This window comes from Alligator sinensis, unplaced genomic scaffold (genome assembly GCF_000455745.1).
Source record: "Alligator sinensis unplaced genomic scaffold, ASM45574v1 scaffold74_2, whole genome shotgun sequence".
Classification (NCBI taxonomy): domain Eukaryota; kingdom Metazoa; phylum Chordata; order Crocodylia; family Alligatoridae; genus Alligator; species Alligator sinensis.
This window is the reverse complement of record NW_005841931.1, coordinates 3,280,008-3,303,614: the sequence shown is the minus strand read 5'-3', so window position 1 is coordinate 3,303,614 and position 23,607 is coordinate 3,280,008. Positions and strand designations below refer to the sequence as shown.

General features: G+C 43.3%; 1 protein-coding gene across 12 annotated transcripts in view; it reads right to left on the bottom strand.

Annotated features, from left to right (window-relative positions):
* The window catches only part of LOC102384925 (pseudouridine-5'-phosphate glycosidase-like), a 43,007-nt gene extending 20,818 nt beyond the window's left edge, over nt 1-22,189 (bottom strand). For 6 of the 12 annotated variants that reach the window (XR_003093039.1, XR_003093038.1, XM_025198889.1 and 3 more), the window contains exons 1-11: nt 22,066-22,189; nt 19,052-19,155; nt 16,741-16,855; nt 13,296-13,470; nt 11,123-11,234; nt 10,199-10,305; nt 8,301-8,427; nt 7,414-7,534; nt 6,665-6,750; nt 4,226-4,350; nt 2,757-2,816 (exon numbers count right to left, since the gene is read on the bottom strand). Coding sequence is in view for 10 of the 12 variants with exons in the window: in XM_025198889.1 (XP_025054674.1) it covers nt 2,757-2,816; nt 4,226-4,350; nt 6,665-6,750; nt 7,414-7,534; nt 8,301-8,427; nt 10,199-10,305; nt 11,123-11,234; nt 13,296-13,470; nt 16,741-16,855; nt 19,052-19,136 (1,113 nt within the window). In the remaining 2 variants the exon portion in view is untranslated. Of the gene's footprint in view, nt 1-2,756; nt 2,817-4,225; nt 4,351-6,664; nt 6,751-7,413; nt 7,535-8,300; nt 8,428-10,198; nt 10,306-11,122; nt 11,235-13,295; nt 13,471-16,035; nt 16,094-16,740; nt 16,856-19,051; nt 19,156-22,065 lie in introns of those variants that run through there. The other 6 variants (XM_025198891.1, XM_025198894.1, XM_025198897.1 and 3 more) reach the window with 6 other exon arrangements.
* Between the last annotated feature and the right edge of the window lie 1,418 nt (nt 22,190-23,607).

Below are 23,607 nucleotides of genomic sequence, written 5' to 3'. Positions count from 1 at the left end.
CCCCGCCTCCTGTCATTCATGATGGGCAATTTGCTCGTATTTTATAATCAGCATCTGGACATCCTCTCTGTCTCTTTCTCTCATCACCATTGGCTGTTGCCCTTCATTCAGTATAGCCCATGGCTTTAGCCCACCTGGATCATAGGTTAATTAGTTAATGGTACCTGCAAGACCCTACTTGCTTTCAGTGCTGTCAGGAGTAAAGATTTTCTATTTCTTTTCTTTGTCCATGCTTAATTTCACATGAATGCAGTAAGCATTACATAGCCGCCTTCCCACAGCAGTAGATTTCCAAAGTACCAAGCACAAGTGAACGCCACTATCCACAATAGATGCTGCCAAAACAAAAAAGAAAACCCTGTCCAGGAGTTTAAAACCAGGGTACTAATTTGAGCAGGTCACACACACTGTTTTGAAGACTAGACTCTATTTTAATTTTAAAGCAACCTGTAAGGTATTTAAGAGGAGATTGGACAAGCACCTGGCTGGGGTCATCTGACCCCAGGACTGTCCCCTGCCCAGGGCAGGGGGTCGGACTTGATGATCTAATAGGTCCCTTTCGACTCTAAAATCTATGAAATTTATGAAGTCAATCAAAAAGCAAAAGATCCATTATACACAGTCCTGTTTAAAGAGATGTCATGACTGACTTCAGCAAAACTATTGCAAGTGTTCATGCTCCCCATTCTTCCCTCGTTATTTTATCCTTCTCTTCTAACCCAATGAAAAGTAATAAGCACTTCAGATTCCTGGTACTGTTCTGTGTTCTAAAATCCCGCATCATCCCAGGGGTCGGACTCAATGATCTGTTGAGCTCCCTTCCAACCCTAGCATCTATGAATCTATGAATCCCTGCAATTCCTTTACCATCAGTTTGTACCTGAGAATTAGCTATAAGTCACCCTCTACTGTTCAACAGCTGAACAGCAACTGAGAGGAATACATGTCTCTAAAGTAGTGGATGTGGATGACTGTGTTAAGCAGGAACTAGTCGTTTCTTTTCACAGCAAAATGGATGGCTCCATCTGGAGTGGGCTCTGGATCTTTTCAGACACTAATTGAAAAAGTTTTACTGATGGCTCTTGGGTCTCTCATTATCACAGAGCTGTCTTCTGTTTTTTGAGATAGGAATCTGGATGAAAACTAGCTGCCTTAGCCACTTTCAAGATAAGATGCAGGTGCTGTCTATGGGCAGGGGAAAGTTTTTTCAAAGAACTGATAGGGACTCTGATTTCATCTCCAGCTGAGGGCCTTTGTCCTCCTTTTTGTCAAGGTGGTTTGTATTCCTCAAGTAAGAACTAAACTCTGCAGCTCCTAAAGGGGACCAGCAATTAAGTAGTCTCAGGAGCAGGCCTTCAGCTCTACAGGTGACTATAAACAATATCTGACACCACACCATGTTTTGCTATTTTTCTGTGCAATGTGAATTTAAGAAACTACTTTGTTCATTCTCCTTAACTATAGATGCTGGATTCTCTCAGCAGTTCATTCCCTATTTCACAGGGACAAGAGCAGAATACTATATTTGAGAGCATGACTTTTTCTCTGGCCTCCTAACACATGTATAGTAATTGAAGACATGACACTCTGCTTTTAAAGAGCCCAACCAGCAGTCCCACTTAATTTCAACATGTTGGTGCATAAAATCACATTCAGTTGTACCAGATGTTACTGCCTGCATGTAAAAAAAAATTTAAATTTGCCTATGCATTAAAAAGACAAGCAGATGTGAACTGAAATGGAGAAGTCACAGTTCTGTTCCCTGGTATGTTTATGTGAATAAACTACCTTTGAGGTAAACTAGTGTCTGAACTTATGGAGTGCTGGGAGATCCACAGTCATCGCCAATGTGCCTGCTCTTACTTGTGGCAACTGCAAGATAATTTCCCTCTTGATGACAGTGGTTTTATGTTTTTACTGCAGGGCACATGGGCAGTTACTGCAGAATACCAGACAATTTGATTTTCACCCCTTCTAGCTAATCTTGTGGTACCATGTGCAAGTAGCCCATACCCCTCAGTTAAACCTCCTGAGTCACTTCTTTTAAAAACACAAGTTAGAGAAAGAGTGCCTGATAGTGATGACATCTACAACTTCATATCATGTATAAATGAAGTTGATTTCCCATTTACAGCCATGTTATTTAAGCCAATCAGACATCTGGATTGGCTGTAACTGTAACACCATTGCCACTGAAAGGGAAAATTTGTTGTCACAGACAGGAGTTCCCCCAGCATGAATCTGGGTAATGTAAAACTCAGAGCAGAGCTGTTCCATGGTCCTCACCCTGCCCTGTCAGCTCCTGGCACATTGGATATGACTAGGGAACAGGTGAATATGATCTGCGTGCTCCAGCTGTTTTGCTAGAAGAGACCTTTAGAATTCGGGACAGGCGGGCTTATGTCTGAGCCTTAACTTATACACCTGGTCTCAGAGTCATCCCCAGATGGCCCTAAGATACCACAAAGGTGATAACTTGGTACTCTTATGCTTTGTACCTAGAATTGCACTGAGTCTAACTTGGAGGCAGGTCAGAGTAGATCATTAGGTGAGTCCAGACACCGTATACACAAGTTACATCAGTGTGCACAAACACAACACTTACCTCCCCTCCATATACAGAAGTGCTTTTTGTAACCACTCTGCATTTCTATAGACAGATACACTGTACACTCACACACCCACATTTCTTTGGTTGGAGCGCCTATGAAACTTGTTGACAATGGTGGTGCCTAAGAGCACTGTAGATACAGTACCAGCATGGTGGCATTCCTCGCCTTGGCTATGAAGTCGACATTGGTGCCTCCGATGACCACCTTGAAGAAGTGTAGAAAAAAACCGTGGAAGAAAACATTTGAAAGAAGAACTGCTATGTTTTCTTTGTTTTTGTCAAACCCTCCTTCCACCCTCTTAAAATAGATGAGAATCAATGTGAAGACCCAAACTTATCTAGGAATTTAAGCAGGCCAGAGCAAACAACCATTCCATACAATCTTATTTGAAAAGAATGGAAAATCTGTTCTGTATTCTTACTGTTATTAAGCCAAGGAAAAGGATAAGTGACATGCAGCAAGATGTTAGACCCACAACCATACACACAAAAATGCCAATGTAGTGGTGATAGCCATATGATTTAGCAAGGCCCTACATTAGATCCTATGTATCATGCCATCCTACTTCATTCTGGCCATCTCTATTCGAGCCATTTCTAAAATGTTAAACTTCAAAAGTTGCCATTAAAAAAATCAATGAGAAATGCTTTCTTCCTTCCCTTAATATAGGGAATGATTTCTTAATAACTGCCCTAATCAGTGGACCCTACCAGACAATATTCAATCTCAGGCAATAGTAAAGCTTTGGCCAATGACAAGATTAAGACCTGATATCGCATGATTTGCTAGGACTAGAAATAGGAGGTTAACATCACGTAAAAGGGAAAAATACCCAAATGTCTAGGCAAACACTCAGCTCTTTTTCTAGTGTTCGCAGACACTATCAGACTTTGAAGTCATGACGTTTTTATGTGTGCAGCTAGTATTATAGTAAGTAACATTCAGAGGTTTTGCAACTCTCTAAACTTTTGCTAAAGTAGATTTACTGTTAAGTATATGGCTTATAAAGTATACATGATGGTGTAATGCGATATAAAGATGTTAGGGTATCTTGTTTGGGATGTTCTGCCTCACTTCTGGTTTTAGCATGCATAAGTAAAGAGGCTAATTCAAATATGTTCATTAGACTTCTATACCCCAGAATCTCATCATACTTATTCTTTCTCTCCTCACTCCAGATATAGACGCATACATTCAAACTAATTGCATTGATAGCAACTAAGTTGAAGATATGTACTGGGAGCTTTCAGGAGAGAGGCTGTATCTGGGGGAAAGGTAGAATGTGAAAGCAAGGTGAGATGTTTAAGAGATTTGTATGCAACCTGAGCTGATGCCCTGGGAATCCATTTTGAGGAATTAGCCCAATGCTAGTGCTCCTCATTGAAGACTCCAGCTCTGAAAAGGTTTTGTAAAGGGGGAAGAAAAAAGGAATAAAGGAAATGTAAATAAAGGACCTAGAAGAAATGAAGAGGGAAAAGGGAGTCTTTGCTGTACAGAGAAGAAAGGATAGTCTTTGGCCACAGTAGACCACTGTGGTGGGTGTCTTTTGGAGGGCTGGCATAAGCTCAGCAATAAAATGGTTAGTGGACAGACACTATGTACATGGAACTCACTGGCTGGGGTGCAGTTGCTCTCCCACTCTGAGGCAGGTTGCCCTTCCCCTGGGCTTTCTTGAGCTTTCCCAGGGCCACAGCTATACGGCTGCCCACTCTGGCATTGTTCTGAACCAGAGCAATATCTAAATAGATTTTATTTAAAAAAAAATGAATCACAAGAAATTGACCTGTGAAGAAACTTTTTTTCCTTAACTGGGTAAGAATAGGAAGGACAGGCTGGGGCAGTGACACTGTGGGGCCCCAGAGACCTGATTCTCCTTTGCCTGGCACCTCTCTGTTTATAGCATTTAAACCAGATCACCATAATATGCAAATGTTTCCTAGCCTTTCAGGCAGTTCTCCCTGCGATGATCCTGCTTTCACAAAGAAACTGAGACAGAGAGACCAATAGCCAGACTTTCAAAGACAACTATATCCCTAAGAAGCCAGGCAGGCAGCTCATGGGCTGTCCCTAATGGGATTTGTCTAAGTCCCATCTACTTAGTTCCCTAGAAGCAAAACACCTAGGGGGTTCAGATAATCCTGTGGGCTAGGGACAGACATTAAAAAAGCCGGAGCCTGAACTGATTCAACCTTTGCAGGTTAGTCTAAGCTGCCTAGGCTGAACTGGTTTGTAACCAGGCAAACATGCTCTCTGAACTGAGGCAATGCAGGCACATTCCTGCAGCTGCTCAGGCCAGGCACAGGGGGCACTAGGGCCAGCCCTCACCTGCAGGGAAGCTGTGCTGTGAGGGCATGGCCAGCCCAGGCTGAACTGGCCAGAGAGGGGTTTAATTCCCCCTCCCTGTGCCACGGGCAGGGACCTGAGCGGGGTCTGTCCACACTCCCCACTCACTGCTGCAGCAGTGGGGCACCATGGCCCCTGAGGCAGAAGGGCCAAGGGAGCAGAGTTAGTTTACCCTCTACCCCACTGGCAGCCGGGTGGCTCCCTACCTGGAATAGGCCCCCGGCTGTCCCCTCTGCCGGAGGAATAACCCTGTCCCTGCCTCCACCAGTGGCTCTGCTTGGCAGTGCCCCCTCTCCACTGCTGCAGCGTGAGGGGCAGAGCCCCTACTGGGGGTGGCAGCACCTGTCACACTGTGGGGGAGGGTGAGCCCCTTCCCAGCGAGGCGCCGCCGCGCTCCACACCCGCTCTGCCTCAAGGGCATGGTGTCCCCCTGCTGCTGCAGTGACGGGGGAGTGTGGGCAGGCCCAGCTCGGGCCCTTCCCGGTGGCACAGGGAGGGGGAATTAAACCCCTCTCTGGCCAGACCCCTGCCCCTGCTGGTCCCTGTTTGGGCTACGGAGCAGAAGGGCAGGGCCAGCCTGGTTGGGTTGGAGCAGAGAGCCCCTCCCAGCCAGACAGCATGCCGGGATGCTGGGGGTCTCTGATTGAACTCGAACCAGAATGGGGTCTGGGACAGACATTGCATAAACCGGTTTGAGCCAAATCAGTTAAGTCTGATTCTACATTCAGCCAGGTTTATCTCAAACCGATTTCAGCCATTTTCAAACTGGTTTATGTGCACTGAATGTCTGTTCTGTTACAGGTTTAAACCAGTTTCCGTTCACTTAAACCAGTTTATATGTAACATCTGTCCCTGACCACAAGGTACCAAACCACCTCTCTTTGTGCCTAGATACCCTTAAGAATATGGTCTCTAATGAGGTTGTACAGGAGGTATGAGAGCAAGAGGATAAATCTCTCCCTGGGCCTCACACACCCCAGATTAACTGCCTAGCTACTGAACCTTTGCATCTTCACTGACTGGCTTTCTTGCATGCATACCAGCCTCTGGCTTCTTCACTAGTCCTTCCATCCAGGAAGAGCACAGACCAGCTGCAGATGCTTCCTCAGCCTGACAATGGGTATTTAAACCCGAAAGCTTGCAAAGCAGAATTTTTCCAGCTATATGAGTTGGTCTAATAAAAGATATCAGATTTACCCGAAGAGCCTTGCCTGCATATGTCCTTAGACTAACACAGCTACAACCTACACCCCTGTAGCTACTGAACCTGCCTTCCTCTCCTCTGGTATTATTCTAACCCCACTCTCTTTTCGCTTTGCACTAATGCAGATGACTGCACAAGGCAATGGGGAGCTGGGACCTGTACTGAGGAATGGTCATCCATACTCCTGTGTGTTCCAGCTGCATATAAGGATATCCAGAGTTAGGGTGTGGGGTATGGTATATTTTCTTGGGCTTTTTGAACATCTGCTGTCACAGCCAAACTCATTTTTAATATAAAAATGAGGGGAGACAGAAAGAGCATTAATAGAAAGCCTAATGCTGTTTTTGTACATGAATCTACTTTGAAATAAAGTATTTTTTCTTGATGGATCATAATTAGAGGGATAATATTTTGGGTGAGCATATCTGTGGAGATGTTGGGGTCAGTATGGAATATGATTTAAGGGGTTCTTTTCCTGTCTATTTTCTGTTTAGTAAAAGGATACTGGAGTCCAGTGATTTTCCACTCGTCAGTTCATTCACCCTTTGTAGCACAAAGGGAGTGAGTTCTTTTCCTATGATCCCTTTTGACCTGCAAATGACAAGAAAATGCCTGCAGATAAGAATGGAGCTGGAAGGGGATCAGAGTGGATGGGCTGGTCACTAATCAGAGAAGGTATCTATTCAGTTCCATACCCTACAGCAAACACCCAGTAAACAAGCTTCAGTATGGACAGAGCCACGCTGAAAATCATGTCCTGGGCTCACTTAAACCTAAGATTAAGGGCATAATATCCACTATAGTCCTTGTGGCATGTGATGTAAAGACCTGGGCACTATCAAAGTCCTTGTGGCAATGTGGTGAGCTAAGCATAGCAATAGTAGTTAAACACCCTTGATCTGCAACACAGTCTAAATATACATGTAGAAATGTCCACTCAATTTAGATTTTTAAAGAAAAATAGTTAGTTCCTCTTTTAACTTAGCTTTGAAGAACTGTGCCCAGGGACCTACGTTTCCCTTGTCCACATAGCGCTGTATTTTTCTGTGCTTCCTTATCCAGCCCCTAAATTTTATTACTGATTTAGGGGAGGAGAAAAGGACACTTAATTTTCTTAAATCGATGCTGTTTGTCTTTTAACACTTCTCTCTCTAGGCCGTGCCAAAGAGCTGGTATTTCTGGTAAGTCCATGGAAATCTTTAATTTATCACAACACCGGAACAAAATAAGAACAGAGTTTGTGGTGTTTCTCACCTGGCTTCCTTCAAAGCCTGTTGGATGGCATCTTCAAAAATCTGCCCTGAAGCAGTCTGTTCCTTAGGGCAGGGCACAGCAATTAGCACTCCACTACTTAGGCCCAATGCCAAGATGCTGGCTGAAGGTGAATGGATAAGGTGTTAGTGAGTGTCCATGAGCTGAATAATGCAATGGAACTGGAAAGCAACAAGGCATTTGAAACAGATAGGGAACATGCAGTGCCATAGCCACTACTCTCTTCTGATATGGGGCTGGAACAGGGAATTGCTTTCAGCATTCAGTTTGCAACACTAGACTTTTGAGTCTATCTTTGAGAGGAAAAGGGACCCTGCCTCCCAGTTTGTTTTGATGACCAATCTGATTTTCCTTGCAAGAGATGAGAAACTTTTTTGTTTTATTTTAACAAGGGGCTCATATGATTCCCTGCCAGGTCCCCCAGTGCAAGCAAAATATATGTCCGTGATTTATTTGCTGAGTACCCAGTCAGCATGTGTGACTTTTGCTCCACTGATTCGGTGGAAAGGCTGACCTTTTTCTCACTGTTTTCCTTCAAAGTAAGTAGCAGAAAGAGCATTTTTCTGGGCAGCCTCATCTTCGGACAAGAGAGAGTACTTTTTCACAGATTCTCAGGAGTTTAGGGCTGGAAAGGACCTTGTGAGATCATCAGGTCCAGCCCCCCTGCTCTGGGCAGAAAAGACTGCTGGGGTAAAATAACCCTAGCATTCAAGCACAGTGACCTTTGCTGAACAGTGACCATTCAAGCACAGTGACCTTTGCTACACAGTGACCAATACTTCATTCAAGCACAGTGACCTTTGCAAACCCTTATCTCACAGTCCACATCTAAACATCAAGGTTTGGTCCTTTCTCCACTGAAAACTCACCAATGAGCTTGGCAGCCTCCTCCTCATTCTGCACCTGGTACGGTGCCTGGAAGCCACTCTGGCGGCAAAAGAAGGCCGGGAACTCCCTTGACTCACCAAAGGCTGCCACACAGACACCCTGTGTTTCCTTCAACAGTAAAGAGGATGCAACAAGCTCATCAGCAGAACCACTAAAAATGATTATTTTCCCACCTCCCCCTGCTGTGAATTGCTTCACTATGAGTTTTGTTCGTTTTACACATCTTCGTTTCTACTCTCAGCGTTGTGCCGCAATGTTTAAGTCAACAAATCAGGTGACAGCAACTGTGGAGGCAAACTCTGGATGGCCTTAGAACTTAGCAGGTGAGACACTGTTGGCAAAGAAGATAAGGTTATCAGGGATTGACTGTTCTGGGATGACTGAAATTGTGTCACGTTTGCAGTCGCCTGCCACAATTTATGCAGATTGTGCAGTGACCAAATTATTGGGACATTTTACCGTATTTGTATGCTGGTTTATTTTAACGGTAGGCAGTTGGAAAAGCAACTAGGAAGTGGGAAAATAGGTTCTTATAACATATTTCAGAGTAAACTCTGCAGGCTAGTAAGAAAAAATGTATATAGGCTCTGGGGCAGTAAATGTGTGTTCCTTCCGTGTTCATACAATGTCTAGCAAAGAGGGACAGGCTTTACAGCAGCGTTCCCTCTAAGCTGCATGGTGCGCCTGGCAGTGTGGCATGAGCACACCTGCTCAGCTGCACAGCTTAGAGGGAATGCTGCTCTACGGAAATGCAGATAGCAGCATTCACTTTGACAATGCCCCAGCTTAACTGTGAAAATCCCACTTCCTTGGCTTCAGCCAAGGTACACACACAGCTCATTTTGCCAGTTCCGGGACCCAAGAGAGGGAAAAGGCCTTAAAGAGTTAAAAAGTTTCTACCAAGTGTGGGAGTCCTTTATTTCCAAGTAATGGGCTGACATAAAGAGACCCTGCAATCTAAGCCTGTTAGATGAAGTGGGTATAGTTTGGATAAAGCAGACCTACTGTGAGTTTCAAAGTCTTTTGTTTCATGTTTATAGAGTGTTCCCACTATTAAGATGAAACAGTTTTTTGGTTGAAGAAGGCTGCTTTGGCATTATTGTATGAACCTTGGTCACGAACTCATGCTGGTACTGAAGCTCACTCAGACCAATGGGGTAAAAAACCCTCATATGCTTATTACCTGGTGTAAGAGTAGGATAAACCTGGGATTCCACCCAGAAAGAGAGAGCTTGTATGGAGTCAGAAGGGTGCAGTCAGAGGGACCAAGAAGGGTCAGTGTCACAGCCCATCCTAAACAATGACAGGCTCAAAGGATCCTGTCCAGTCTGGTAAATGGTCTGGATCTTTTCCTGGTTCAAAGGACCAGTGACCATTCTGAGGTATCACTCTGAATTATAAACTGACAAAAATACAAATGGACGCCATAGGTTATTAGAACGCCATGTATTTCCCAGCCACCCTGTAAAGTACGAGCCTTGTTGGACTGCGAGTTGAACCTTAAAAACTGCATCATTCTGAACCCTGCTATGCCTCTGCTCCTCCCATTTTAGTTTGGAGTTTATTTTAGTGTTTGCTAAAGTTAGAGTGTATGGGCAATGGAGGTAAAATGTCCTCAGTTGGCCATGGTTCTTCAATCATAGTTCAGAATCTGGGTCCTGGAATATCAGACAGTGCTGAACACTCAGCTTTTGAAAATCAAGCCCCCTTATGGTGTCAAACAGCTACAAAATTTAGGCACCCACACTTGCTAGCTACTCCTGAAAATCTTGCTCAAGGCTATATAGCAAGTTAGTAGCAAAAATAAGAATGAGAACACAAAGTTCAGTGCTCTCTGCTTTCATTTTCAGCAGCCCATATATCAGCTTGTGCTACCTACCAGAAATTCCAGCGTCCTACCGATATCCAAAATAGACTTGACACCTGCAGAAACAACAGCTACTGGAGTACGGCCTAGCTCTGTCAAGTCAGTGCTCACATCCATAGCTGTTAAAAGACAAGTAGCCATTGTGTTGGTGATTGAGTTTCATTCCAAAATGTCTTGTATTACCTACTTACTTGGGGTACTTGAGAGTTCATAAACTCATAGCTGATATTTATACCATTCTTTTAATTCATCAGGATTTCAGATATGGTACAAACAGAGGAATTCATTGGTGTTTGACTGAAATGCAGCTTTTGCTGTGTCCTTTCCTAGCTGTTTAACAAAACACTGCAACACTACACCAGAGCTTAGCAAATGGAAGGGAAGAAAAAGAAGAATATTGTGTATTCAATTAAAAGTGCAGTGCAAATGTTAGGTAGGTAGAGTATACTGTACTAAATTTTGACTTTGGCCAGAACATGATAACTACGTAACATGACTTACAAAAATGCCATGGGATTTTTGAGACTTCAAAGGATCATGGTCTTGGTTTTGCATCCTGTTCCTTGTAGAAAGGAACAGTTGGAGAGACAGCCAAGTGCAACATCAGAGGCCCTGACCATAGGGCTAAAAACCACAGTAGCAGCAACTATCATTTTCTTCCTAGCAGGATTTCCTTGACCAGTGGAGGGAGACGTATTTTTTCTGAGAAGCATGTTAGTCAAACCTTTTGCCATAGATACCAACCATGGTGTGCTCAAAATCTTAGGACAAATTAACCCCCATCTGTGGAGTGAGGAAGAAGTGAGAGTTCTACTCTTTCTCCCAGCAGGCTACAGGGGGGACCATGAAAACTAATCAGGAAAGAAGGCAAACAAATAAAACTTTAACATTCATTCATCCACAAAGAGACAATGTGAGGTGCAGTGTTTCTCTTACTTATCTCTCCTCCACGATGGACCCCTCCTATCCCTCCTGTCACAAACACGTGGATTCCTGCTTTGTGGGCTGCAATCATGGTCCCTGAGACAGTAGTACCACCGGATGAGCCCTGCCATGGAACAGTCAGTCATAATTCATACTCTCCCTTAGCAGTCACTAAGAACAAGAGCATAAATTAAGATACAACTCTTAAATGTAGTTGAGTCTCTTTGAATGTAACTTATCCACAGTGTGGAAGAAGATATAAATTTAAGCTGCGTCCACATTCTTGTTGGTAATGCTTGTTGCTATTCTTGGTAGAGCCAGCCTCTATCCTGTTTATCCAGGCTGGCATCTCAGTAAGTGAATTACACTAATGTGGGTTTTCTGCCATGGGAGTGAGCGCATGTAGGTGTGAAGAAGTCTAAATGGGTATACAGGAGTCTATCTTACACTATCTTACCTCTCCTGACCAGGGTTGGGACTATCTTACCACAGTGGGTATGCGTACACGAGACACTTTACTGCAAAGTAGTGTAGTTTACTGTGCAGTAAGCATGTGCGTCTACACATGCACATGCTTACTGTGCAGTAAACCTTGGTAATCGCAAATAAATTTGCTACCTGCAAATGCAAGTAGCAAATTGACTTGTGAATAGTTACTGCGCAGTAGTACTCATGTAGATGCCTGCCAGGGAACAAATCTGCTCCCGGTCAGCTGGCTACCAGGGGGCAGGAGATTGCTTCCTGCCCCCTGGAGCTACCTGCAGCAGGGGGGGCTCTGCCACCAGATCCCAGGCAAGGAATTATGTCCCCCTGCCCTGGCAGCGGGGAGCTCCAAGCCCCTCACTCCAAGACCGCGATCAGGGAACAGGGGGAGGGAAGATCCTTATCTCCCAGTACCAGCTCTGTGGTCACAGGGCTTGGGTTGGAGATCCTTATCTCCCAGAGTCAGCCCTGCAACCATGGAGCTGGCACTCAGAGCTCCCTTCTGACAGGGGCTGGAGAGCCTGTTCCCTGCCCAGCTCAATGATTGCAGAGCCGGGTGAGGAACAGGCTGGGGAGGTTGTTCCCCACTCAGCTCTGCGTAATCATGGAGCAGGGGCTGGGAACTGTCCTGGTCAGAGGCAGGTCCCAGCCATGAGCCCCAATCAGGTGATCGAGGCATGGGGCTTGGAAGGATCTGCAGGGGTGGGGCAGGTCCCAGCCCCCTGCCCCATCTGCTGAGGGGGCAGCTAGTAGCAAGCCCTTGGTTGGGTGGGAACCTTCCCCTCCCCTGCAGCTCTTTCCAAGTCCCCTGCCCCAATCAGGGAGCCAGGGCTGACAGCTCCCTGCTGCTGAGGCAGGGGGACATTGTCTCCACCCTGGCAGTAGGCAGCCCCCCTAGGGGCAGGGACAATGTCCCAGCCCTGGCCAGAAAATGTCCCAGCCCTGGCCAGAAAACTGCAGAAGTGCTCCCACATCCCTGTAGCTTACTTGCAAGTAAACTGATCTTGGATCAAATGGATGTGTAGACTCACCCAGTATGAGGCAAGACAACTAGCTGAGCTGCAAATATAAGAAAACGAGTTTCATCTGACTCTTCCCATTCTTCCCTGGAGCAATACAGTGTAGTCTAAGACTTGTCTACTGTAAAGAGCATCATACCTATGTCAGCAGAGACTCTAGTAGTCATATTGGAAAAACCTGTGATGAAAAACCTGACATAATAAGTCTTTTCCTCTTAAATTTCTGTGATGGACATATCTGCTACCAGATTTATGAGGTATTTCGGATGACAGGTTCCAAAGTAGGCATTCCCATTCTACCTAAAAGTCAGCACTAAAGCTATAATGCTAGGAAGGGAAAGAAGAGTCTCTCATCATGAATGCTAACACGGGCAGCAGAATCTTTTAGTACAGTCACTACAATATGAGTACTCTCGAGTACTCCTACCCAGTCCTTATTTTCCTGATGTGAGCCAAAATAAAATGATTTCCTTTGGGAAGATGTCATGGCTGTGGTTCTCTAGCTTCGGTGATTTTGACTCTCATTAGGAACAAGTTCTGTACTTGTGCCAGTTTACCAGTAAAGTGGTATTTTATACGACATCACCGGGACTTAGAAATATATCTGCTACCAGCCTTTATGTTGGACAGTACATTATTGCTATAAAGAAAATATGATGCTATTCAAGGTCTATATACAATACCTGGCTGAGAACGTAGGGAAGATCTCTTCGAGATACCTTAACTAAATTTTCACTCTTTGCCAGAAAGTGAAGTTCCTCGTCATTGAGGCCAATGTGAATATTCCCATTTAAAATGCCCACAGTTGCTGGCACAGATCCATGTGTCCTCACAATTTCTTCCACATTTCTAGCCATACTGGAATAATACACACAGTGCAAGAAGCAAAAGAAAAGGATCAAATGAGAGATGTTCTCAGATTTCTCTACCACTGGTTCCGAGTTCCCACTTTTAATAATCATCCCCTCAAATTTTGCTAAATATGGTTCCTCTCCTGCTACCTTCAGCTAGCAGAAGCGTGGTCCTAATATTCAGGGGTGTAGAGTTCCTCAAATCTCAGATTACCAAACTGACAGTGTCTTATACTTCTTAAAAGCAGGTTGTTCAAATTTAGTTTTCTGGAAGTGCCTGAAGGACTGACTGGCCTGGCTGTTCTTCATAGCTTAGAGAGAAATCTAATTTGTAGTAGAGGTCTTAGTACTTGTTTTCCCTCCCTAATATCCAGCTATGACTGTTTTTATTCATGAACAAGTAAGTTCATGCACGACTGGTGCCTCTTGAGCCTGTGGGGGCACCCGCAGAAGCCGGCGGGGACAGGGCTGGCGAGCACCCGCAGAAGCCGCTGGTGATGTTGGTGGTGGGGACGGCCCTGTCAGGGGGGGCACGTGCCCCCCTGTATCTCTCCTACCAGTCGCCTATGAGTAAGTTGTATATGCCCATTGTCACTTATCCATGCTGACTTGGTAATAAGTGAGAGCTCAGGTAAGTATGGTAGAAGAAACTAAGAACTCTTTCTAAACTGCAGTTACTCATTTGCATAAATATATATGGCAAATCAAGCTGATTATGGAAGTGATTTGTTTCTACTAACTTAATTTCTTATGTTTTACCAGCCCCTCAATCCACCAAACAGCTGATGACAAGTATCATGGAAAAGAAGGGCAATTATCTGTATGTTATGGAAGCAATTACACATAATCAGGTACCTGGTTCTGTTAGCGTGTGTCTACATGTGCATTAATGCACTTTAATCAATGCACATTAAATCTAGTACGTCCATTGTGAGGTACTAGGAAAATGAGCATTAGCCTGTTTTAAGGTGCATTAACTAAATAGTGTGGTTGTAAGTGATACTTAATGTGCATTAGCCAATTTTAATGTGCATTAACTTAAATAGCACTGTGGGCTCTTATACACATGGATGGAGTCTGCTCCAATGCACTGCAGATCCCACAGGCAGTGACACACAGGCGCTTTTAATTAGCACTGCTTGCTAATTAAAGTGACCGGCGGTACGTCCCAGAGCACATGTAAAAATGCCCATGTTTTTTAGTGACACTTTAATACACATTAAAATAGGCTAATGCATTAAAGTGCATGTGTAGATACTTCTATATCTGTGGTGTACAGTGAGATCTGAGGTTGGAAACCAAGTGCTGTCAGCTACTGAAAAAATTATGGTGTTCTGTAGAAATGAACTTTTGGAAAGGTAGAGTTAGTTTATACAGAACATTTTTAGATTGGCTGGCCAATGTTCCTTCACTACATATCTCCATATTCAAACTCTTTGCCAATCAGATTCCTTATCTCATAATCCTGATGTTAGATGTAGACAGCAACAGTGCTGAGGATTACAATCTGACACAGAGCACTAGTCAGCTACAAGTTGATCTTTTCAGGTTTTTTATTTATTAATTTGTGAAACTAAATAATTTCTTACTGAGCAGGACACCAGTACAGGAAGGTTCTTTTTTCCCCCGGGATGATCTGATACCCATACCAGGTCACCTCAAGCTTCTCACAAAAACAAAGCTCACTGTTATTCTTTGCCACAGAAAAATAATGGCCATATATAAAATAATTAGAAAATTCAGTACTGCTACCTTTTGATTCTGTGATTTGGAGGTTAGACAAGAATATTGGTAATTGCCTTCGGGAAACTGGTTTCATTTTTGGCATTGTCACTCAAAGAAATATGATATCTGGAGCATACCAATATGCATACCAAGGGTTGGTAGCAGAGGCAGGGTTCTTCTGTACAGATGAACAGCAACAGAATGGGAAGGGAGTCCAGGAAAACATTGTTGTGGTATCTGCTCTTTTAATTATCAGTAAACAGTGGGCACGTCTACATGAGACGCTTACTGTGCATTAGCCTAATAACACTGTGTAGTAGTGCGGTGGCCAAAAACCGTGCTAATAGCCTACTGCGCGGTGTTATTAGGCTAATGTGCAGTAAGCATTATAAAATAACTATGCACGAGAGCTAGTGTGCAGTAACTCTACTTACTGCGGTTTTAGTTAGTATTTCATTAGGCAAGTACTAAACTAAATGGTCAGTAACTAAGGTGCATTAATGAATGTGTAGGCGTGTCCAGATGAAACCATTGGATCCCAGCTAGTTCTTCATGGTTTATAAAAGACATAAGGCAAGGTAGATTTGCATCTTTCTGCGGTCTCTTCTAAGTTTCTGATGAAGTAAGCTGCTGCTTACAAAAGCGTATGCATCTCTGATTTGGTTAGTCTATAAGGTGCACATCTGTCATGCCTCCTGCCTGCCTTCAGACTAAAATGGCTAATTTCCTCCCTCTTATAAAGGACATGCCCAGAGAGACTCAGGATTACTCCATACAAACTGTAATTACTCTGAAGTCACAACTTCCCTCTGTACCCACAATTAACATGGGGTAGGGATATACATACCGTATCTCAGCTGCTTTGCAATAACTGGCTCTTTGCCCCTTTTCCCCCATGGTGACATCTAAATTAAGACAGTTTGATTCTTGAAACAGGGAATGAAACAGCGCTAAATTTCCCTAATCTATCTTATATTTACTTCAGGGTAACTGCTGGTTTGTGAACAATTCATGTGCCTCTAATTAACCGGGGTAGGGACTTATTATACATCAGGTACTCCACAGTAACTGTTCAAGTGTCTATTCCTAACCCATGTTAAGTGAAAGCTAAACCAGGGCAGTTTTGACTTGTTTTATTCAGGGATAAGCTATCCCAGGTTAGCTCTTACTGTGGGGTAAAGTGAGCATAGGGATAGTTACTGTGGAGTACACACACCAAAGATCATGTAGATGGAAGTTGCACGGAATGATCTGGTTGCAAGTAAAGTTGACTGAAAAAAGTTAGTGAATCTCTGGACTACAGCGAGAGAGTATTTTTTCTTGTAAAACTAGGGGCTGAGTATGTTCTTTCTGTGTTTGGAAGCCCAGAGGTATGTGTTTTGTTTCAGAGGTCATATTTTGCCAACCTGCCATACCCTTGGTTTCCCTTCATGGTCTTGGGAGCTGTTGGAACCTCACAGATATTTCTATATTTGTGATGTCCCAACAGGCCCATAGGTTATCAGACACAGCTTGCTACTCTACTAGAAGAATCAAATAATCAAATCCGCACCTCAAATTCTGGGGATAGGGCATGCCATGTGTAATGATGGCGCTCTCCAAGGCTACAATCGGTTTCCCACTGGCCAGAGCTTCCTGCACGGAAGACTGAACCCTGAAATGAGCATCTGTGAATAAAAAACACTAAAATGGTTTAATATCATAGGTTGATTAGAGATTTCTTAATTTACGAAGGTGACACAGCAAGAGAACAGCTGTACAGGAAATTGGAGAAGCAAACTAGGGTGAGTACTCAATCTATTTTCTGTGGATCCTTCCTGTGCCCTGCAAAGTTATGTAGGAAGCAAAAACTCATGAAATTGCAAAACCTAATTGTATTTCTCTTCCTGCACCAGCATTTGGAAGTCTGAAACCTCTGTCTCTCTTCAAGACACCTAAATCCAAGCAATATCAGAAAAAGCTAAAAAAAATTAAAACAAAAATTCAGAAGCAGTACATTGTATAATTCACAGGATTCTTTTAAGATTAAATGATTAAAAAGTGCACTCAAACATTTCAACTTCTCATAAAATCATTGGTGCTTCAAGCCAGAAAAGAATTGCTCATTCCAAATCTAATTGCAAGGAAAGTTTTGGGGAGAGAATGCTAGGAATTTGTTTCATGTCAGATCAGCATCTGTAAAATATCATAGCCAGGAATTATGAAGGCCCAAATTGAAACCTATATGACAAAAATTACACCAGATTTAGGCATTTTTTAAGACTAATGCCATGCTTGAAGAGTTGTTAGGTTTCTTTTAGCCTCAGATCAATTATTAATTATTAACTGTATTGTATTAGCTATCAATAATGCATGCCCCTCATGCCAGGTACAGTATACACACAAAATAGAAAGTCAGTCTTTGTCCCAGACTGAGTTTCATTCCCTTGTGATGTTTAGTGCTCTTTTTACTAACGGTTAGTAGTCCAAAGTTGCCGAGACATTAAAATGTGCACACATCACTCTTGAAATCCAGACTTTTAAAACAGTTGTCAATCAGCCACAGACTGACCATTGTGGGCCTGATTTTCCTCTTTATAGATGTGTGAATAATTGAAACTTCAGGTCAGCGGCCAAACTGGAAAAAAAGGGTCTGGATCAATCTGAAATAAAGATGTATTGTTTCTTCATGCCAAAACAACCCACTCAATAATTGTGTCACAGGCTGAAGAAAATGTTCCTTTGAATACCAAACTAAACAGTTTGGAATTCCACATTTGTAATAAAAGCAAGGGAAAAAGACAGGCTAGGTTCATAAAACAACTAATGAAGGAGGTTCCCATTTTACCCAGTAGTTTAGCAGTTAGACTGTTGAAGATGTGGGAGACGCAGAGTCAATTCTCTCCCTTGTCTCTTCTTTGGGGAGCACCAGAACCGCAGAGCTAAAAGGCAAAGTGAACCTCTTCAAGCTCTCCTACTGGAGCTGTTCCATTTTGCATGGAATATGGATAGTCATGGAGCCACAGAGACAGTGATTAAGTGGTTGGTACACACACACAAGATTTGGGACAGCTGGAGATCAGTGCCTATTCCAATTAATTAATTTATTTATGAAAAATGAAAAGTATCAACAGGAGGGTACCCCACCCCAGACTACCCATTAGCCTCTTGTTAGGATACTCTTCATGGAGGTAGGACAACTCAAATCGAATCCCTACAGGAAAAAGATAGACTTGAAGTTAGGTCTTCCACATCTTGGGTCAGTGACCATTTGCTTGGGCTAATGGGTAAAATAAGAACAACCATCATACTTAATTTTGCCCCTCCCTTCAATTTTTACTAGACGAAACTAGTCAGTAAATGCAGCTTGAATTCACTTCTATTTTCAATGTGACTGAAATTGCATTTTTTGGTGAAGACACTATTTAACAAAAAAATCACTAAGTTTTGCTCCTTCCCTACTATTTTTGCAGCTGTGACATTTCATTGACTTCAGTGAATTAACTGCAATTTATATGGGGAAAACTCAGACATTCAAGTCTGCCACTATCTGAGCAACATGTGGGCATTAAAATATGGGAGCTGTTAGTGTCAAAAGACCACGAAAACTAAGATGTTGTTACAGTATCATACACCAACATATCACTTAGTGTTTATGTGTGTACATGTGTACACACACACACACGTACATATTCAGAGGATATAGTAGCAGAAATTCTATGTGAAATGAGTTTTGAAGGATTTCAAGGTTCCTTATGCAGTCTGAGAGAGTTGCCTCTACTTGCTAATTTTATCACTGCACTGTTCAGGCACTGACATTGCCATTACTGTGTTTTGAGGAAAACATTCTCATGATTGTGACATTTTCAGAGCATGCTACTCACCATGCAGAAATCTTCTCACCTGGATGATGCTATACGTCACTGCAGCCATGCGACTTCCCAGCTTACAGGCCAGCTTCCCAATCATCTTGTAAACAGGGATGGCACTGTGAGAAGAGCAGAGTCATGCAAAATGAAAGTAGTCCAGAAGGAAGTAATCTGATCTTTTCCCAAACCACTTATGAATTGTGAATGGCAGACTGACCCATTGTTATTTCCATATAGGAAAACCTTACACCTGTGGTAGAATAGGGACTGACACAAAAAAGTAAGTGCAATATATAAATTATTTTTTGAAGGAGTCTTGGATAAGGAAAGTGCGGTAAACAGTTAGAGAAAAAGCCAACAAACAGAAAGGTGGAGAAATTGTAACCAGAGAGAGAGAGAAAGGTAGACCAGTTTCCCCAGAGGTGCAACTATAGCCTTACTTTCAATTTTTTTCCTGAGTAAATACTAGGGTCTAGAGGCAAGGAGACGCAGTTCAGCCCACATGAAAGCTGCTTCAGTTCTTCTACAAAAACAATTTTTGGCTCTAAGCAACTTCTGTTTGCTTCAGTTAAGCTATTACTTTGTTTAGGTAGCTAGATGGATGAATGAATAGGTAGGTGGATAGGTGACCTTGTGGTTAAGGTAGTGGATTGGGACTGGGACTTGGAAGAATATGGCTCTGTGTTTGGCTCTTTCACCATCTTCCTCAATAATCTTGAGCAAAACACTAAAGCATCTCTTGTTTTCTAAGTCCCCATCAGTAAAATGGGTCTAAAGCTTCCTTTTTCTCATCCTTAAATCAGTCTTGCTTACTTAGACTATAAATCCTTCAGGGTTGAAATTGCATTATTGTTTGTTGTTCAGTGCCTTGGTACAATGAGGACACAGATAGAAGTGACAATTTTTGCCTGATCTGGCCACAGAAAGTGGCCTATAGCTGTAACCATACACAAGTACACAGCTGCAGCCAGCTTCAAAAATGGCCAATCCAGTGAAAAGCTGAACCCTCATTGCACGAGAGGTCAGATGAAAACGGTTCAAAACACAGCATCTTCTGTAACTTCTGTCTGTGCTGCCTACCAGCCTTGAGCTGTTTTCAGAATGGGAGAGGGGAAAGGAAGTGGAGGGAGTTTGGTCTGGGGGGTTTTCAGCCCCTGCTAGAGGGTGGGGCAGGTGTATTGGAGCCCCTCTGAGCTGGGGCGGGGGCTCTAATCCACCCCCCAGAGCTGACTGGGGAACCCTGGAATGAGCTCCCTCTGTTCCCTTTCCCCCGTCCCGTTCTGAAAACTTTGCAGCCTCACAGGGAGGAGGGACCCTTGCTATGGGAAACTGGCTTCCAGCTGGCAGCCAGCTGCTAGATTCCCCTCCTCCTGGAAGCAACAGTGAACTTCTTTTTGGTCCCAGGGATCATTGTAACATTGCTTCCTGCAAAGCGTTCTCATTTATAGCAGAGAGCTGCACTTCTGCCTGCACCCTGAGTTTCTGATTGCAGTGCAGACCTTTAGAACTACTAGCATTCATTCATACCCCTACTTTGTCTAGAATCTCGGGAATATATCTATAAGGGAGAGATTGGTAGGGAGGCAGGAAATAGTTCTGTTAGACATCTGTCAAGCCACCAGAACAGAAGTTGCCAAGAGACAGTGGATACTCCCTACCTAAACATTTAATCAAATTCAATTGTCCATACTCAATTTTTACTCAGTCTCTACTCAGACAAAAACCCCAATAAGGTTTTGGAATCAGATCGTGATCCATCTTTAGGAAAATGCCCATTCTATACATGTGATCTCTACTTGAGCTGTACCAATTACAGCATTTTTTTATGTCTCTCCAGCAATTGACTACCTAACTCCAATTCTCACCAAGTCATCAGGCCTTGCTACACACCGAGATGACAGGTGTGCTCCTTCATCAACACAGACCGCATTATCACCGGACTAAGCAACATTTTAACATTCAGGGTGCATTTTGTTCCTCCACCCACACCATGTAGTCCGTCACTTCCTGCCAGTGCCCCTGTGCTGTCTACAGCCAGTTAAGGCAATCTCTATATAAAAATATGAGTGGATGCTGATATGGCATCAATTCCAGAAATGCACAAAAGCCCACAGACTAACACTTTAACTCCATTCCATCAGTGACTTCAGAGTAGCTGGCCTTAAAATAGAACAAAACCAAACCATTACAAACCAACTTAACCAGGAGATTTCAGAAGACAAATCATCCACAAACCCAGTTGTATTAAACATGTTCTCAACAGGAACTATAGATTTTTATTCTATTGCTTGGAGTAGCTGTTTACTTGAGTGCCCTTCCACGTGTTAACTGCCTTGTTCATCTCAACTGATCTAATCAACTCACTTATTACCTCTTAGCAGCATCCCCTCTCCCTATCCTTTCCCCTTCTACAAAAAAGTTTTTCTTTCTGCCACTCCATTCATAGCTTTTGGCAAAGTAGATTGCTGCTTATGAAAGCTCATGCCTCTCTGAATCAGTTTGTCTCTTAAGGTGTCACCCTGCCCTACCATCTGTCTGACCTCCAGAGTTCATGCAAAGTTTCTAGTTTTGCTTTGTATGACTTTGTATGCACAAAAAAATCATCCTTCTTCTAATTCTAAGTTATATGGAATGCATGAGTTGGTTCCATTGAGTTTTACTCTGCATTTGATCAAGCCTAAAAACTCAAACTGCACCTGTTTCTGGGTGAAAACCAGCTTGTTTTCATCTGAAACTCAACATTTGCTGACAGTCACTGGAAGCTCAGCCAACATCCATTCTGTTTTTCAGCCCAGATTTGCTGAAAGATTTTTAAATGCCATAGCTCTTTAGCCAGCCGAGCTTGAACTTTTGGTTTGCAACAAAAGTTTAGGAGTTTCATGACGAAAATTTGACATAGCTATAATTGCAACGAGTCTTCCCCCACATAGGCTCTTCTCCAAACCCTCCCAACCAGCTGCCCATTGTTTTACACACCATTAACATTCAGTTTTGTTATGCAGTGGTCTGGCATATCCTCAGTCTCTTACCTCTGGGTGTCTGCCTGACGGATTTAGTTGTGGTCTGCAAGCAGTTTGCCCATGAACAGCTCTGCAGGGGGGAAGGGTCTGTGGGCCTGGCATCAGAATTGGCTAGAGCTGCCCTGCGTTCCAGCGACACATTCAGTGCTGAGACAGTCCATTTATTATTAACTTCATGAGCAGCTGGGCTCTCAAACTGCTCCGTGTCTGAGGGAAAGGGAGGATTTCACAACTGCCTAGGGGCAGCCCGTGTGATTTCTTTTGCTCACTCAGTGCCAGATTTTTTTCCCCTCTTTTCATATTGATTCTCTTTTTCTCCATTTTTCACATTCCTTTGTTGTTTGTATTGGGTTAATTTGGTGCTTTTGAAAGATACTAAAGTGATGACCTTAAAGATTTAAGATCCAGTTATTTATTCATAGACAAAACAGGAAGTAACATTCCAGGCTTCCTCTAAAGCCCTGCCAACATGGAGGTGGTAAACCCATATCAGAGACAGAGTTGATAATTTGTTCTAAAGCCCATTTGGTTCTTGTCCTCTGGAATGAGGGCTTGTCTGGGTGGGAATGTTTCTGACATGGATGCCTGTTCACTTGAAAATCTTGGAGCTCATTGTGCAGAGGCCTCTGAATAGCTCACAAACTATAAAGATTTTTTACCAGTCATTAAAGTCCAGTCATTGGGCTGGATTTGAGCGTGGACCAAGAACTGATCTCATGGTCTTTGTCCCATTGCCAAAAACAAGGTCATCTAGTCCAGCCGCCTGGTCAAGGCGGGATTATCTCTGTCTAAATCATCCCAGTTAAGTGTCTGTGTAACCTGCTCTTGAAAACTTGTGAGGATGACGATTTCATAGTTTCCCTAGGTAGCCTGTTCCAATGTTTGACCACCCACATGGTCATAAAATTCCTCTTATCTCCAACTTAAAATTTACCCTGCTGCAGCTTGAGGCCATTGCTCCTAGGCCTGCCCCTTAGAGCCACAGAGAAAAGCCCATCTCCATCCTTTCTTTAATCATCCTTCAGGTATCTGAAGACTGTTATCAAATCCCCTCCTCAGTCTTTTCTTCTCCAGACTAAATAACCTTATTTCTTTCAGCCTTTCCTTGTAAGTCTTGCCTCCCAGACCCCTAACTGTTTTTGATGCCCTGTACTGGAATCTTTCCAACCTGTCCACATCCTTTTTGAAGTGTGGAGCCCAAAACTGGACACAGTACTCCATGTGAGTCCTAACCTGTGTTGAATAGAATAGAAAAATCACTTCCCATTATTTGCAAGTGACGCTCCTGTTACTGTAACCCAGTATACTGCTGACATGTTTTGCAACAAGAGCATACTGTTGGTTCATATTCAACTTCTGGTCTGCAATAACCCCCAGGTTCTTCTATATAGTACTACAGCCTAGCTAGTCATTCCCTGGTCTGTATTTGTTCATGTAATTATTCTGTCCCGAATGCAGCACTTTGCACTTGTCCTTGTTGAATCTCATCTGATTGTCTGATTGCAGACCATTTCTCCAGGCTAGTCATATCATATATATATATATATATAG